At 41.5% G+C, this 14,312-nt stretch overlaps 1 protein-coding gene across 6 annotated transcripts in view; it reads left to right on the top strand.

The window, feature by feature from the left end:
* LOC118334671 (receptor-type tyrosine-protein phosphatase mu-like) overlaps window positions 1-14,312 on the top strand; it is a 162,745-nt gene that overhangs the window by 124,681 nt on the left and 23,752 nt on the right. For all 6 annotated transcript variants that reach the window (XM_035670694.1, XM_035670698.1, XM_035670697.1 and 3 more), the window contains 3 exons: window positions 3,843-3,930; window positions 4,870-4,946; window positions 9,191-9,227. In XM_035670694.1, coding sequence (XP_035526587.1) covers window positions 3,843-3,930; window positions 4,870-4,946; window positions 9,191-9,227 — 202 coding nt within the window. The remainder of the gene's footprint in view (window positions 1-3,842; window positions 3,931-4,869; window positions 4,947-9,190; window positions 9,228-14,312) is intronic.

Here is a 14,312-nt window from a genome sequence, read left to right as displayed (position 1 = left end):
CCACAAAAAAAGTATAAGGAACAGCTATCTGTGTGTTAGCCATGTCCCCTCCTTTTTTCTGAATCAGGTCCGATTAGGCTCCGGCGATGGCAGCCTGCTGCTCTCTTAAGACTGTTGTCACACAACAGCATTCGTAATCTGACACCATGCCTCTTGCTGACACCAAAACAAAAGCTTTTGCCCCAGAAGAGCATCACTCTCATTTCCTCTCATTAGTGCAGGAGGCTGGCAGGGTTTGGCGGAGCTCCAGGCTCCTCACTGTCCCTCAGCACCACACCAGCCAGCTTCATCTCACCCTGATGCCATGTTGTCAAAGACTGGCTTCAAGCTACACTTTTTAAATCCTTCTTTTTAAATATCTAATCTAATCTAGTCTTTCTATTTGATGTCACACTGGCCCGCTTTTCACTGGTAATACAGGGACTTTTTTTATTCTTTAATCTCATACTTTAATCTTCTGTCTTTTTATATCACCTTTCCCCATTATCACTTTCTCTTTTTTAACTTGCATCACATCTTTTTTTTCACCCGCTGAACATGTCTCCTGTTGCTCTCTCTGTCCTCCCTCCCTTCTGTCCTACCGCATTCTCTTCTTGCTTTCCCTCACTTCATCTCTTTCCCTCCCTGCTTAGTTCTACAATGTGTGGGCCAGATTTATCAGTAATTAACTCCCCACTTCCCCCTCATGACTGCGGAATTAAATAATGCAACCTCCCATTGCTACCTGCAGCATCAGATCATTGAGGGGCTGGAGTGCTTTGGGCTGCCCTCTGGGCCTAATCCATTATGGATAAAGGTGTTTTGGGTTCACGCGTCCGGCATTGCATGAATGCATAGCAGTCAATCAAAAGGAAGCAATGGTGCAACGAACGATTGCCCCCCGTCCCCTTATCCTGCTGTCACCTAGCCGTCCACAGGCTTTTGCAAAAAAGGCCTGTGGGATGCTTAAAGTGTGTAACGGAGCTCATTCTCACTTGGCTAGAGTGATTCATTTGTATGTTGTGTTCCGCTGCTGTCTTCTCTATATCAATCTGTCTTAAGGTTAATGCCCTTTTTAACCATTTTATTTTTGATGATGAGATTGGAGCCTAGTGCACCTCTAAACCTGTTGACTTACACTGTACTATATCTCTCTCTGACCCATGCTTCTTGTTATTCTGTACGTTAACTTTGGATCAGATAAACGAGGTAAGCCAATACTTTTGGTTATTTGTTGAGTTATTGAGACTTGAAACCTGACAGATGGTGCTTGTTGGCTATTCTTTAAGGTCCTGTGGGATTACAGCATCTCACATATATGATCTAGTCTGAAAAGGGCATTTACCATCAGAAGTTATGCAACTATACCAAAACATTTAACGGTCCTCAGGTGATGAAATGTGTGAAACAGTGACATTTTTTTAACTAATGTCATGTCAAGTCTTTACAATGTCACTTTGAAATGTTTTTTTTCCATAACCAGAAACTGTGAGATCCATTAAGGCTCCACAACTTTATTCTGACGTTTCTTTATAAAGCTTTTTGAAAGCATACTTACTAACTCCATCAGTACAATTAAAAGAGAGAGCCAGAATAACTCAAAAAGTAATAAAATATTGTAATAATTTGGAAGATAATGACTCAAACCAGCTATTTCTGATATTAGTTGAGGTATGGGTCTGTAAATGCATTAGTGTGTTTCATTATCACATCCACATCACAGCCAAACTACCAAATACCAAAGTTAAGTTACAATTTGGACCAAACAGATGATGTGAATGGTAATTGGAAAAACGCATTAAATATAACACTGCACATAACTTTGCAAACTCATGTTGTATTCTCTGCAAAAGCTTTATAAAGCCATGTTTGATAGAAACTATAACAAAGCATTTGCATGTCCAAATTCTTCTGCACGTTGACGCACAGTTTGAGCGAGCAAAGAGTAAGCAGAAAACAAGTTTATAAATGTTATGTTGTCACTGTATTTCACTTGTTTTCAGCTTGTTCAGGGAAATGTGTTGCACCTAGCCTACTGTGAGAATCCTGAAACTCTATAAGCTCCAACCACAAATGAACACTAGTCAATTTGAATGAGTCTCCTTTTCTCACACAGTAAATGGTTAATGAATTCAGATCTCACTAAACAATTCTGCTTCTTTGTGTTTACATCCTTTTTTGTTTTTATTTATTTTTTTACCCATGATGTGTATGTCAAGCACTCTGTTGTCGCTTTACTTTATGTAGGTTTTCCTATGGTGATTGAATGCACAGAGAGTACTGTGCATTTCACTTCCAGTAAGTGGTTACTGACAACGAAACAGAATAGCAGCAGACACACTGTGCTGGGGCTTGAGTACCGTAGGTTGTCTGTAATTAAAAAACATACTAAGCTGGATGTGGGCCAATGGGAATAATTTGAGGATGGTGAAAAACTACCCGCAGATGCACTAAAGTTAAGTACAACACCGACCTTTGCTACAAAATACTTTTTACAGATGGAGACATCCATTGTTTTTCAATCACTGCCTGATGAATTTAAGGTAGTTAATTATTCCCAGTATGGGTATATAGCCTTTAAATTGAAAGCTTTCATATAATCTCTACCTCTTGGGAGCTGCTTTATCGCCATAATTAGTTTTTTTTCTGTATTCAGGATCTAAACAGCCTGAGGAATGAGACTATAGCATCTGAGACAGGCTGGGTCACTCAGTTTAAGAGAGAACTATTATAAAGTTGCGAGGTAGTGCCTTTCAGCTTGAAGATGATTTGTCTCCGGATGCTCGATATTAGACCTTTATCCTTCAGAGTGACAGAGGGAACGACATTGGCCCGTGCATTTACTCAAGACATACTGCCACAGGAGGAGAGGCCTATATAATCCGTCTCTGAGACATGCTTCCATCCTCACTGGAAGGATGGGACATATTTTTTAGCATATTAAAGCTGTTTCTCAGTGAAATCACTAATCCTTAGGACTTAATACAGGAATATGTCCTTGTGTCGTGTCTGAAAGACCTTTTATTTGATAGACAAACGGCCAGCTGCCTGCCATAGCACTGAGATGAATGAAACAATCAAGTGCTAGAACACTGATGATTGAAGACGAAGTGTCCTGCTCTCTCAGATTGGCTAACCGCCGTAAATAGAGCTCTCTGAACAATCTGTTTAACCTCCGATAAATGCTCTCAAATCTTTACTTGCAGATGGTCTGCATTCTAATGTATTAGATGACTTTTTAAATGTGCATTAGCTGACTATCAAAAAGCCAGAACAATAACATGTTTTTGTCCAGGCTAGTCTGCTTGGAGCCAGCCCCACCCACCCCTGCTGAACAGCGGTGGACTGGCAGTGGAGATGTATTTTCATAATTTGGCTTAATTGTGCCTGGTGTGCCATCAGAATGGAAATCTCCCCAGCGAGAGATGATAAATATTTCATGAGGGTAATCTGAGCAGAGCAGTTTTGATCTGCAGACGATGAGCTGGCTTTAGTTTTCCCCGCGACGTGCTGATTGAGTCCTTCAGATGAGGCAGACAGACAGCCGCTGCGGTGTCTCCGCCCGGCAGAGCAGCGCAGGGGGAGAGGGTTGAGCGTGACACCCGCCGCCTCTGCCCTAATGGCACTCTCTGTTTGACACAGCTCCCCGGGAACCACCATCCTCTATGTGTTTCATGTCTAATAATGATGTGAATATATCTCTCTCTGTGCCTTTTCCTTTCTATTGCCAATGTTGCCTTCCTTTTTTTGTAGAGCTGAAAGAGGAAGACTGTGTTCTTTAGCCTGGTTATCATTTAGAGTGCTCACACATGACACCATATTTCATCTCCCCCTCTCTGTTTTTCTGTTTTCTGTCTTTTCAGAGCTTTTTTGAAGGACAGTCTGCGCCATGGGATTCTGCCAAGAAGGATGAGAACCGCATGAAGAACCGATATGGGAATATTATTGCATGTGTGTACAAAGCACCTCCTGAGCGCTCATGAGTTTTTGTGTGCCGTTCCCATTCTTCAGGCTGATTTATTGGCCAGGCTTGTGACTCTGGATAACTATAAGCTGCTCAAACAGAGTTTTATTATCAGCCAACGAGAGCAGCTTTGACCTTTTCCAATCTACTTTTATATTCATCTTCTTGCAGTGTCTTTTCGGTTATGAGAAATAAGCCGTGCCAGCATATGGCACGTAACATGAAGCCTCTGCAATGTTTATAAAAATGCTGAATTTGATTTCAGAATAAATTCAAATTACCTATCCAAACTTTGCTAATTAATGCTGATTGGGCAGTTTATTTAACCCTCTTTAATCCAAAGATCCACTTTTGGGGATTTTCTTAAAATTCTTAAGTTACATTATGTAATTTAAGAATGCAAAGGATGTACATAAAATACAATAAATTATATTTCTTTGAATAAGAATATAATCTAGAGTCAAGGCTGCATTATTTTCATTTCACAACCACAAATGCATGTCCTTATTCAAAATAATGATATTGTGGTTTGGCCTATTACACAGGGTCTGCATTGTGTTTTCACTCCATTCTCACTGCTGACCTTATTAACCATTAATTGAAGGTTTATAAGGTCATCGAGCGAGTTTCACACACCAAAATTCTGATGTCATATCATCAAGGTTTTAAACCGACAGCAGCATCATTGTGTTTGTCATACAAGCTCAGTCATATGACAGCGGCCATTCATCCGCCATGTTGCATTTCTACAACTTCGTTGTCATTCGTGTGACAGCATGATGTCAGTCTGGTCATTCTTCCACTCCTTCATCACCACTTTCTCTCTCAGTTTTACTGTCTGTCCCTCTCCCCCCTTTTCTTCTCCTGTTGCCCTCGTTAATATGATTAATTCAATGCTGGTTTCTTCCTCTCTGCCTCTCTTCCAGATGATCACTCCCGTGTCAGGCTGCAGGCCCTGGAGGGGGAACAGAGCTCCGATTACATTAATGCAAATTACGTTGATGTAAGTACACACACCAGCCAGCGCCACCAACGCAAAGGTCACTGCGCTTCCTCTCGGGGAGAGAGAGGGCGCTGGTGCCGCCGTCACAGGGGGCCTGAGGGACAAAGCGGCCCTCTCTTTCTGCCCATCATATCCACACACACACATACAGACAGAAACAGTCACACACACACACACACAGACTGCCTTTATATTTAACTTTAGAGGGCTGCTGTATCACTCTATTCATTGGATATATTAAGAGGAATGAAGATCAGAGGCTGACAGCGCTGGGAGAGAGAAAAGGCAAACCATCACACAGGGGAAACTGAGGTTATAGTTTTGGACTTTGCTTTGAACAACAGCATGAACACGTTGAGAGTCGAAAATGAGAAGAAAAAGGGGGAGAAGTTCCATGGATGATTAATTCATTAAAAAGTTATGACACTGGATAAAACTGAAAAAAGATACACAAAGACAGCACAATCCGGTGCCTTGAATATCACAAGTAGAAGCAAAGCATATACTCAGAAATTAGCCTAAAATAAGGGAAAGATAGGGCTGAAATAACTTCATTCAATCATTTTATCAACTTTTATCCATCATGTGAAAAATTCAACATTTTCTGATTTTCTTAAGTTTAGAGGGATTGTGTTCTTTTTGAAAGAAACCAATATTGGGGCGCCCGAATAGCTCACCTGGTAGGGCTGGCACAGAGGCTGAGTCCTTGCTGCATCGGCCTGGATTCGAGTCCGACCTGTGGCCCTTTGCTGCATCTCATCCCCTCTTTCTCTACCCCCTTTCCTGTCTACCTCTTCTGCCGTGTCCTCTGCTAATTAAGACGCCCCCGCCCCCCCCCCAAAAAAAAAAGAAACCAATGTTGACTATTGGTCTCCAGTGTCAGAGTCTTTGTACACTGACTATCCACACCAATCTCCTCCTGTAGCATAATAATGAAGTCATAGAACTAATGCCTTTGCTTCCACAAGAGGACAGTCATTATTTGCACAATCATTCTCATGTTTGGTAATTTTCAGCAATTGAACAAGCAGCTAATGTTGTCATTTTCTGGTCTGGATGGTCCTGAGAAACCGCAGAGCAGTTTTTCAGCCCCACTCTGCTTCACGTCTAAATAGGGCTGCTACCTTCTCCTCTGCTGTTAGACACTCATAGACAGAATAGTGAGTAGTGGACGCAGCAGTTACCTACAGGTTTTGTTATACGTCTTACCACAGGAGAGTACTTGCAGCACAGCACTTACATGCTTCTCGAGTGACTTAGCATACCTTTACAGTCAGTAAAAGTCATTAAAAAGTGGCGTGAGACATGCCTCCCGTTGAAAACAGATCTAACCCACTTAGCTCGCACAATATAGAACCTCCTGATCTGACCTGATTTGCTGTTGATAGCAGTGTTAGTAGCAGGATGTGACCAATCACAGCAGCTCATTGGCCCCTTTGAGCAGATGCTTCCGCTCCATGTGTAATGGCCTGGTGATGTACCTGACTTCCTAAGTGGTTTTCTGCTCAGCAGAGAACTCTCACTCTGTCTCCCATCTTCTCTTCCCCCACCCCTCTTATGTGGTAATTTGTAATCTCTTGTTACGCCTTCAAACATAAATTCATAATGCAAGGTGTGCCACGGCAAATGCAGGGGGCTTAAATTATTTACCTTTCCCACTATTCAGTTTATGGCCCATTATGCTGCAAAAAGGGGCGCTGCAGAGAAGACTCTCACAATAGAGAGGGGCCCATTATAAGATAAGAATATACGCATATTAAAGAGGGTCCTGATTGAAAAGGATTTCCACTGCTCTGCCAGCTTCATTGAAGAAGTACTTAGTAGAAATGCAGGCAGATGGGTAATGATGTTTTTGCTCTTCAGAAAGCTTTTTAACCCATCTAGAAGCTTGTCCTGCCCAATAAACTCTTATGTGTCGAACATTTCCCACAGTGTTTGTTATTGTACTCTATTATACTGCCGATTATTTCGAGTCATGTACGAGTAAGCAGAGCCAGTCGGGTATGTTTCTTTTCTCTGCAGCTGATTGAGTATTTTCATAAGCATTTAGGAGGCAGGGACACATAGTGTAATAGCCTTTTGTCTGCAGTTGTGTTTGTGCACACATGGGGCACAAAGAGGTTTGCTGGCGTTGTGTAGTATACACTATATAGCCTCATAATGATTGCAATTATATACAAGAAACAGAACAGAAACATGTTTGCAGTTGTGTTTATATTGAACATAACTGCAAACCGTTCACTGCTGATACAAAACGTTAAAGGATCACCATCAACACATTTTATCAGTTTTTCCTGCAATAGCAGCACTGGACAGCTCAAGCTGTATTAATGGTCTTGTTTAGGCACTGTATTAGGCATAAGACGGGACATACTGTATTGACTTTTTTAATATTCAACAAAAAGTATAATCTTTTCCTAATCTTTAGTAAGTGTTTTAGCAGCCTGAAATTAAAAAAAAAATGGACCAAAGGACACAAACCTTAATTTTGCACTTTGTGTGTCCAGCTATGACCTCCTCGTGACAATATTGCCACGTTAAGGCCCTTACAGTATAGTTTTGTTTATATGCTGTATTAATTGTACATGATCAAAAAATTAAATTACATGAATAAATGACAAATTACCACAAAACAACTGACCCACAAAAAATATGGGGCTTTCGGGACCCCTTAGGGTCTGGGGCCTCAGGGTAGTTTCTCACTTAGTAATCCTGCCCTGCTCTTCCACCCCTTTTGTGTAGCATAATAATGTAACACCTTCTGGATCATAAAAGAAAAATTGCAGTGAACATGCTGTAATAGGTGCTGTGTATTTGGCAAAGCAAATAAGGACTATATTAATATATTTGTAGGTGATGGGGTTGGTACCCAAGATTTGCAAAAGTGGGCTATCTAATGATAGTCAGACTGAAAATACAAATTCATGCCCACGGGCAAAAACATTTCATGCTGCATATTTTAGACATTCTACACCTCACTGTTACTGGAAAGAATGAATGTAAATGATCAATGTAATAAGTAATGCAGCAAAATACAGAGAGCATAACACATATTTAATTCTCCTTTAGTAATTTACACATCCCTGGAAACAAAGCCTGTTCAATTAATAATTTGAACATGGGCATTGCTGCATTTATCTCTTTGTGTTGCTCGTGAAGAAACAGTCTTATGTACCTAATGTAACATGCGTCTAAAAAGCCAGTCCATTTATAGTAAGCTCTACTCACCTGACAGTCACTGTCAAGGCCCTCCTTTCTTCCTGTCTCTCCCTCTCTAATCCGACGCCGTACTGGGCCTCCACTTTACTTGACAGAACTTACATGAAAGCACAAACAAATCTCCTCCTCAGTCCAGAGATAAAGAAGTCATTAAAAATGGAGGACAGTTGAATAGCTGAAAGAGCCCTGTGGATGAGAGAGAGAGTGAGCAAAATATCCTTTGTGTCTTTCTCCCTTCATTGGAGGAGCGTTAATCACAGTCCAAGTTAAATTGAATATGAGGGAGATAAGCAGAGCAGCAGGGGTGGGTGGAGGGGGGAGAAGACAATCAAGAGGAGGCAGGGCCTGGGAAGAGCCTTTAAGTCTTAATGTTTTGTTTCCTGCCTCATATCTCTGGAGAGAAGACAAGGAATTGGACAAATAAAACTTGAAGGGATTAGAGTAATCCGTGAGACTAGGGGCCTATTGTGAAGATCAGTGCTGTTAGTTGTATCTTGGGGATTATCAACACTTTGGCTGCTTACTCCAGAGGTGTGCTGCATATAGAGTGTGTGATGGAGAGTGTTTATGCATCTTGTATCCAGCAGCATCCATCACTAGCTTTCAGTCGTGCATTTTTCTCTCTCAGTCAGATGTTGAAACAAAGAGCTGAATGGGTGTACAGTAGCAAACAGCTGGCAGCGTGACTATACACAGTATTTCTGGAGAGCGACACACACACATTTCTCAAACAATTCCTGTTAAGGTGGAGCAAAAGTGAAGTTATTTTTTGCTGCAGAAACTTCTGAAACGGCAAACAGCTGTTTACTGCGGTCCATACAGTTTAAATCTGTTCTGTTCAGCGATGTATGTAAGGCGTATTGTTTGTAAGTTTGTGATGTAGAAATTAACTAAGTTTGCATGCAAGTGTCAACCTGCATTGTCAGGAAACATATCAAAGGCAGTGTGTGTTTTCTGAGAGAAATGGCATCACCACAGCTCAAGTGACTCATTCTTTTTCTCCCACTTTTTTTTTCTGTTTGCAGGGCTACCACAGGCCAAATCACTACATCGCCACTCAAGGTAAGAATAAAACTTTCTAAAAATTGCAAGGCACTCTGGGTTGGAATGAGTGGGTGGTGAGAATTCATGGCGGTCTGTTTGGAGAAATGGATGTGTGCAGGTGTTGGCGAATATCTCTCCGAACATCCCCGTCGTTGTTTACATACGCTCTTGCAAACTACTCTTTGATGCTCAGTCAAGTGTGTGTTGATGGGGAATCTGGTACTGCTCAATGCACACAGGCACACACACCGACACACACTTAACGGACCTCTGAGCGCGCACAGCAGCACGTTTTCTCTGTCTCTTTCCTCTTTCCTTCCAACAGCGGTGTGGGAGCGATTAATCAGGCAGTCTGGGAGAATGCTGAATAAATAAATGGATTAGCTGACATGTACAGGCACATTTTGTCACTCTGTTAATCTGGCCGGCAGATTCGCAGGGCGTGGAGCACTTACCGTGACCCCAGAGGTTAAGTCTGATTGATGGTTAATTGTTATGAATTTTTGCGTCGAGAGCCTCTCTTCCACACAACAGGGCTGCGTGCGTGGGGATTTTGCGTAGCACTTTAGTGGAAAAAAAAAACAGGGGAGGAAGAAGGAAAAAAAAAAAAAAAAGGAAGAGGCGACAAGGACAGCCACAGTGTATTGATGTGATACAGCTCTGTGCTGCACTGTAAGCCTACACCCAACTGTGTGAGGGTTAAAACAAGTGCATCAGCATTATACTAATATGCACAGCTCAAGCACAAAACCCCTATCCCCACCTACAATTGAGTGTGTCTTCATTCTGTCAGGCACTTATGAAGAGGTCATGGAAAGAATCATCACCTTCCATTGAGCCAGTTGTCAATCTGTTGCTCAAGGGCGTTTGGCAGTCCGCATATAAGAAAGCATGAACAGCCTGTTTGTATAAAAAGAGGTTTTAGATTATAACTTTATAAAATGGAAAAGTAAAGTGTGTGTGTGTCTTTGCCTATATGTGGTGATGAACATATGGAGAGTCAAAATTCATCTCTTTTCCTTTGCTGTGCCTATGACACACTGACATACTGACTACTTGACAAACAGGCCCGCAGGCTCCTGTCAGAGAATTATCGGCTGCTTGTTCCACATTAGGTACCAAGACGTGAACTGTTGGAAGCACAAACTCAGGGATTTTCCTGTGCTTCTCTCTGCCCCACCCTTACTGAATTAGCCTTTCGTAGAGATAACACGGTTACACATTTAGCTGACTGATAAACACACTGGGGCCACCGTGTTCATAACTAAACTGTGAACGTGTCTGTTCCCTGTTTATTTTGTGAAAAGGCTTGGGTGTGCCACAAAAAAGTAGCTGTCCTACTACTCAAACATCGGCCATACTCAAACACCATTCCTCTTTGTTTACTTGCATAAACTTGCCTCATTTATTGCATTTTTTTGTGACTTAGTGTGGGAGTGGGTGATGAATGTATTGTGCTTCATGCATCATGTTAGCAAAAAGAAGGACTGGTATCGATGTTCTTGGAATGCCGGCCTTCTCTAGAGAGCTAAAGGTCAGATGTTTGAGACTGGTTGGGTTAGCAGAGGTCAACAATGATATTCAGGGTTAAAGGTAAATGTTGCTTTAACATTAGTTTGGCTACTGCTCCTGTGTCTCTGTCAGCATTGTTAGACAGTTGAATTTGTCATATCTGTTTAGTAAGCTCATTTTCACTTGGTGTTTATCTAATGACAGTGGTGTTTTTTGAAGAGATGAGATGATTATTCAGTTAATCAATCAGTAGATAGAAAGTAAATTATTGGCAACTGTTGTTCAAATCACTTTTGGAGCAAACATGCAGAAAATATACTGATTCCAGTTTCTCCATTGTGCATATATCCTATCCTATATGTCCTATATGACAGTAAACACAATATTGTTGGGTTTTGGACAGTCAGCTTGGGCTTGAGGACATTGTGATGAACCTCTTTTACAATTTTATGATGTTTTTAGAGCAAACAATGAAGAAAATAATGGATAAGAGCATTATAAATAATTGTTAGGTACATCTATTGATAAGTCTTCAAGACACCCCTGTTAGTTTTCTGTACTTATTAATGCTTTGTATGTAGGTAATCGGTTTAACTGTGTGGTAATTTTTCATGTACCGGCTTACAGACCAGACAATCACATTAAATAAGCTAACATTAAGGAGATGGATATTTTACTGCGCCTGGGCTGTGCCTGGATATCTGAAGAGAGTCAGAGAAGGGGAGTGAGAACGCATGTACATGTGTGGTTGTAGCAACAAGGGTGGGTGGCTGGGCATCTGTGTAATTCTGGCTCTCAGCACAGGACAAGAATAGAACAGGGTTGAAGCAGAAGCTCAATGTCAAAGACTGGGGAGAAGGGTGGGTGCTGAATAGCTGACATTCAAGTTCAGAGTTTGTCTGCTTTGAGTGGACTGGTGCCAGGTACAGTATGAGCTAACAGCTAAAATAAAATGTGGCTTAATATTAATAAAACAGCATTATTGCATATAAATCAGTCCATAGACAGATAGGCTCATGGGAAACCAGTGAAGTTCTGTGTTTGATATTAACCAATGCTGTTTTTGTAGGCTCACTGCCTCTCTTGGTTAATTTTGCTGTTATGTAACATAGCCAGTTTTCTGATTTAGGCTATGAGCCTTAAGGGAAATGTTTTATGGGGAAGTTTGAGCATTGTTCAGCTCCACCTTAAAACTGGTCTGCGGAGAGCCGGGATCGCGCCTTCCTCCCTCCTCCCTCTCCCCCTGCAGTGGGAAAGTGTGTCAGTAGGACAGAATGTCCACATGGGCTGACAGGCTACAGCGCCCGAGCGACGGGTGACTCAGCCAATACCAAGGAGGCTGCGAACGCCGCTCAGCCAGTGGGAAAGAGGGAGTCTAAGGAGGGCGGGGTGTCAGTGTTGCTAGAGTGAGCCTGGTGAATGAGTGTTGTGAGGAATGCTCACAGACGAGAGTTATATAACTGCGAGATGAGGGAGGGGTGGAGGGGAACCTGAGAGAAAGAGAGGAAGGGAGGGAGGGAGATATTTTTCCATTGCATGCCTGCAGCTGCCCAGATCAGTTGGAGTATTTTAGTCAACTGTTTTAGAGGAGAGACAGCAGACTGTGTCATTAAAGGAGAAAAGAAGTGGAAATTTGTGTTTTCCAGTACCTAAGAGTGCAACAATTCCTCCTGAATCAAAGTGGTTTTCTATCCTCACAAGTAGTACAAAAGGGATTTTGTGCATCAGAGATCAAGATTGTACAGATATAAAGGTTGAGCAACAACTATCTAATGATATAGCTGCTGTTGTTTTTCCTTCTTGGTCAAAAAAGGAGTCTTTGTGTATGTGTCATGTGATTCCCTATCTGTTTGTGTACTCTGTTCCCTCATGGGGGCCACATGCAGGGTGCACACAAACAGTTCATGGCAAGTTACTTCTCTTGTACTGTATGTTCTTATTGTGGAACAGTGTCTGTGTCTCTCTCATTGGACCCATTATAAGATGTTTTTTTTTAAATCTTTGATTAATACACTCTGGTACAGGATTAGCCTGCTCCTAAATTTGGTTATTAATGTCCTAATAATAATAAAACATGATTTATAGAGTGCCAAACCAATGATGGTTCAGAGGTCACAAGGAATCATAAAAGATATAACTCTAAGATCAATAAAAGAAGTGATAATGAGGCATGTTTTAACCAGAAGTACTCAGGATCACAGGCTCAAATGTAACTGTGTGTCTAAACTGAAATATTGTCAGTAAAAGGCAAGGATAGGTGTAATATAACAACTCATGACATTGAAAAAGAAATTGTTAAAAGCCTCACGGCTGAATTTTGTATTAGCCGGAGACAGGAGATGGCCTTCTAATAGAGCTCTGAGCACAAGGAGTTACAGCAGTCTAACTGTGACAAGATAAAAGCATGGGCAACCTTTTCAAGGCCTACAGAAGATACAAAGGACCTAATTTTGGCTTAAAGCTGGAGAAAGCATGATAGCACAACAACAAAAGAGAGAGACAAAAACTGTGCCTATTATTATAGTGATGGAGAAGTTGCCAAAAGTAACAAATAAAGCATTTTGTGTCATTTAGAAATTGATTTAGAAACATCCAGCACAAGAGAGAGCAAATATATAACACAGCATAATTTGACCAGCTTGTCAGGTTAAAGTGGGACTAACATTACAGCTGTATATCATTAGCAAAGTATTGGAAATAGATAGTATGTTTATTGACAATATGACCAAAGGGCGAAATGGACACACATAACTGACTGCAAGACTAACTGACTGAGATAGGGGCCAAAGAGGAAGATGCCCTTTGTAATACAACATAATAACCTGTAACCAGTGAGGTTAGCGCCAACAGCTAGCAGCCAGCAGCCAGCAGTTCAAATGAAGGAGGATTAGAAGATAAAATGAAAATATTTATAAAAAAACAACATTTTGGATAAAGTTGAGATAAAAACAGTATTTTACACAGACTGGTGCAAATATGGGCTTGTGTGAAAGAGTGTGTTTTGTTTGAATGGATGTATCACGTTATGTAATGTTGTGTTAGATATTAACTGTTTTTGGCAATAGTCCATAGTATGACTTAATGGTGTCACACAAGCCAAAGATGTTACTGTTGCCTTTCACTTAACAGAGCTGGAGTTCACTTTCTATGTACATCTGAAGCAGTTTAATGCAGGCACACATTAAGGATCAGCATTCTGACCTCTCTCCTCAATGTTGTCTTTGTTCCTGCAGCTCAGATCGAGGTCATCCCCTGTAAGATCTGTGGGGATAAGTCCTCAGGAATCCACTATGGAGTCATCACCTGTGAAGGCTGCAAGGTGAGGAGGAAAACACACACAGAGGGCAAAAACCAGGCTTACCAAACTTAACTTCAACCATCCTGTTTTTATCTCAAATATGTGTGTCATTTACGGTGTGTTTTTGTGTCTAGGGTTTCTTCCGTCGCAGCCAGCAGAACAATGCCATGTACTCTTGTTCCCGCCAGAGGAATTGCCTGATCGACCGAACTAACCGTAACCGCTGCCAGCACTGCCGCCTACAGAAGTGTCTGGCTCTGGGCATGAGCAGAGATGGTAAACACACACACACA

Source organism: Morone saxatilis, unplaced genomic scaffold (assembly GCF_004916995.1).
Source record: "Morone saxatilis isolate NCDOM2014 unplaced genomic scaffold, NCSU_SB_2.0 Contig23, whole genome shotgun sequence".
Classification (NCBI taxonomy): domain Eukaryota; kingdom Metazoa; phylum Chordata; class Actinopteri; family Moronidae; genus Morone; species Morone saxatilis.
The sequence above is the reverse complement of the archived record's forward strand: the minus strand, read 5'-3'. Positions and strand labels throughout refer to the sequence as shown.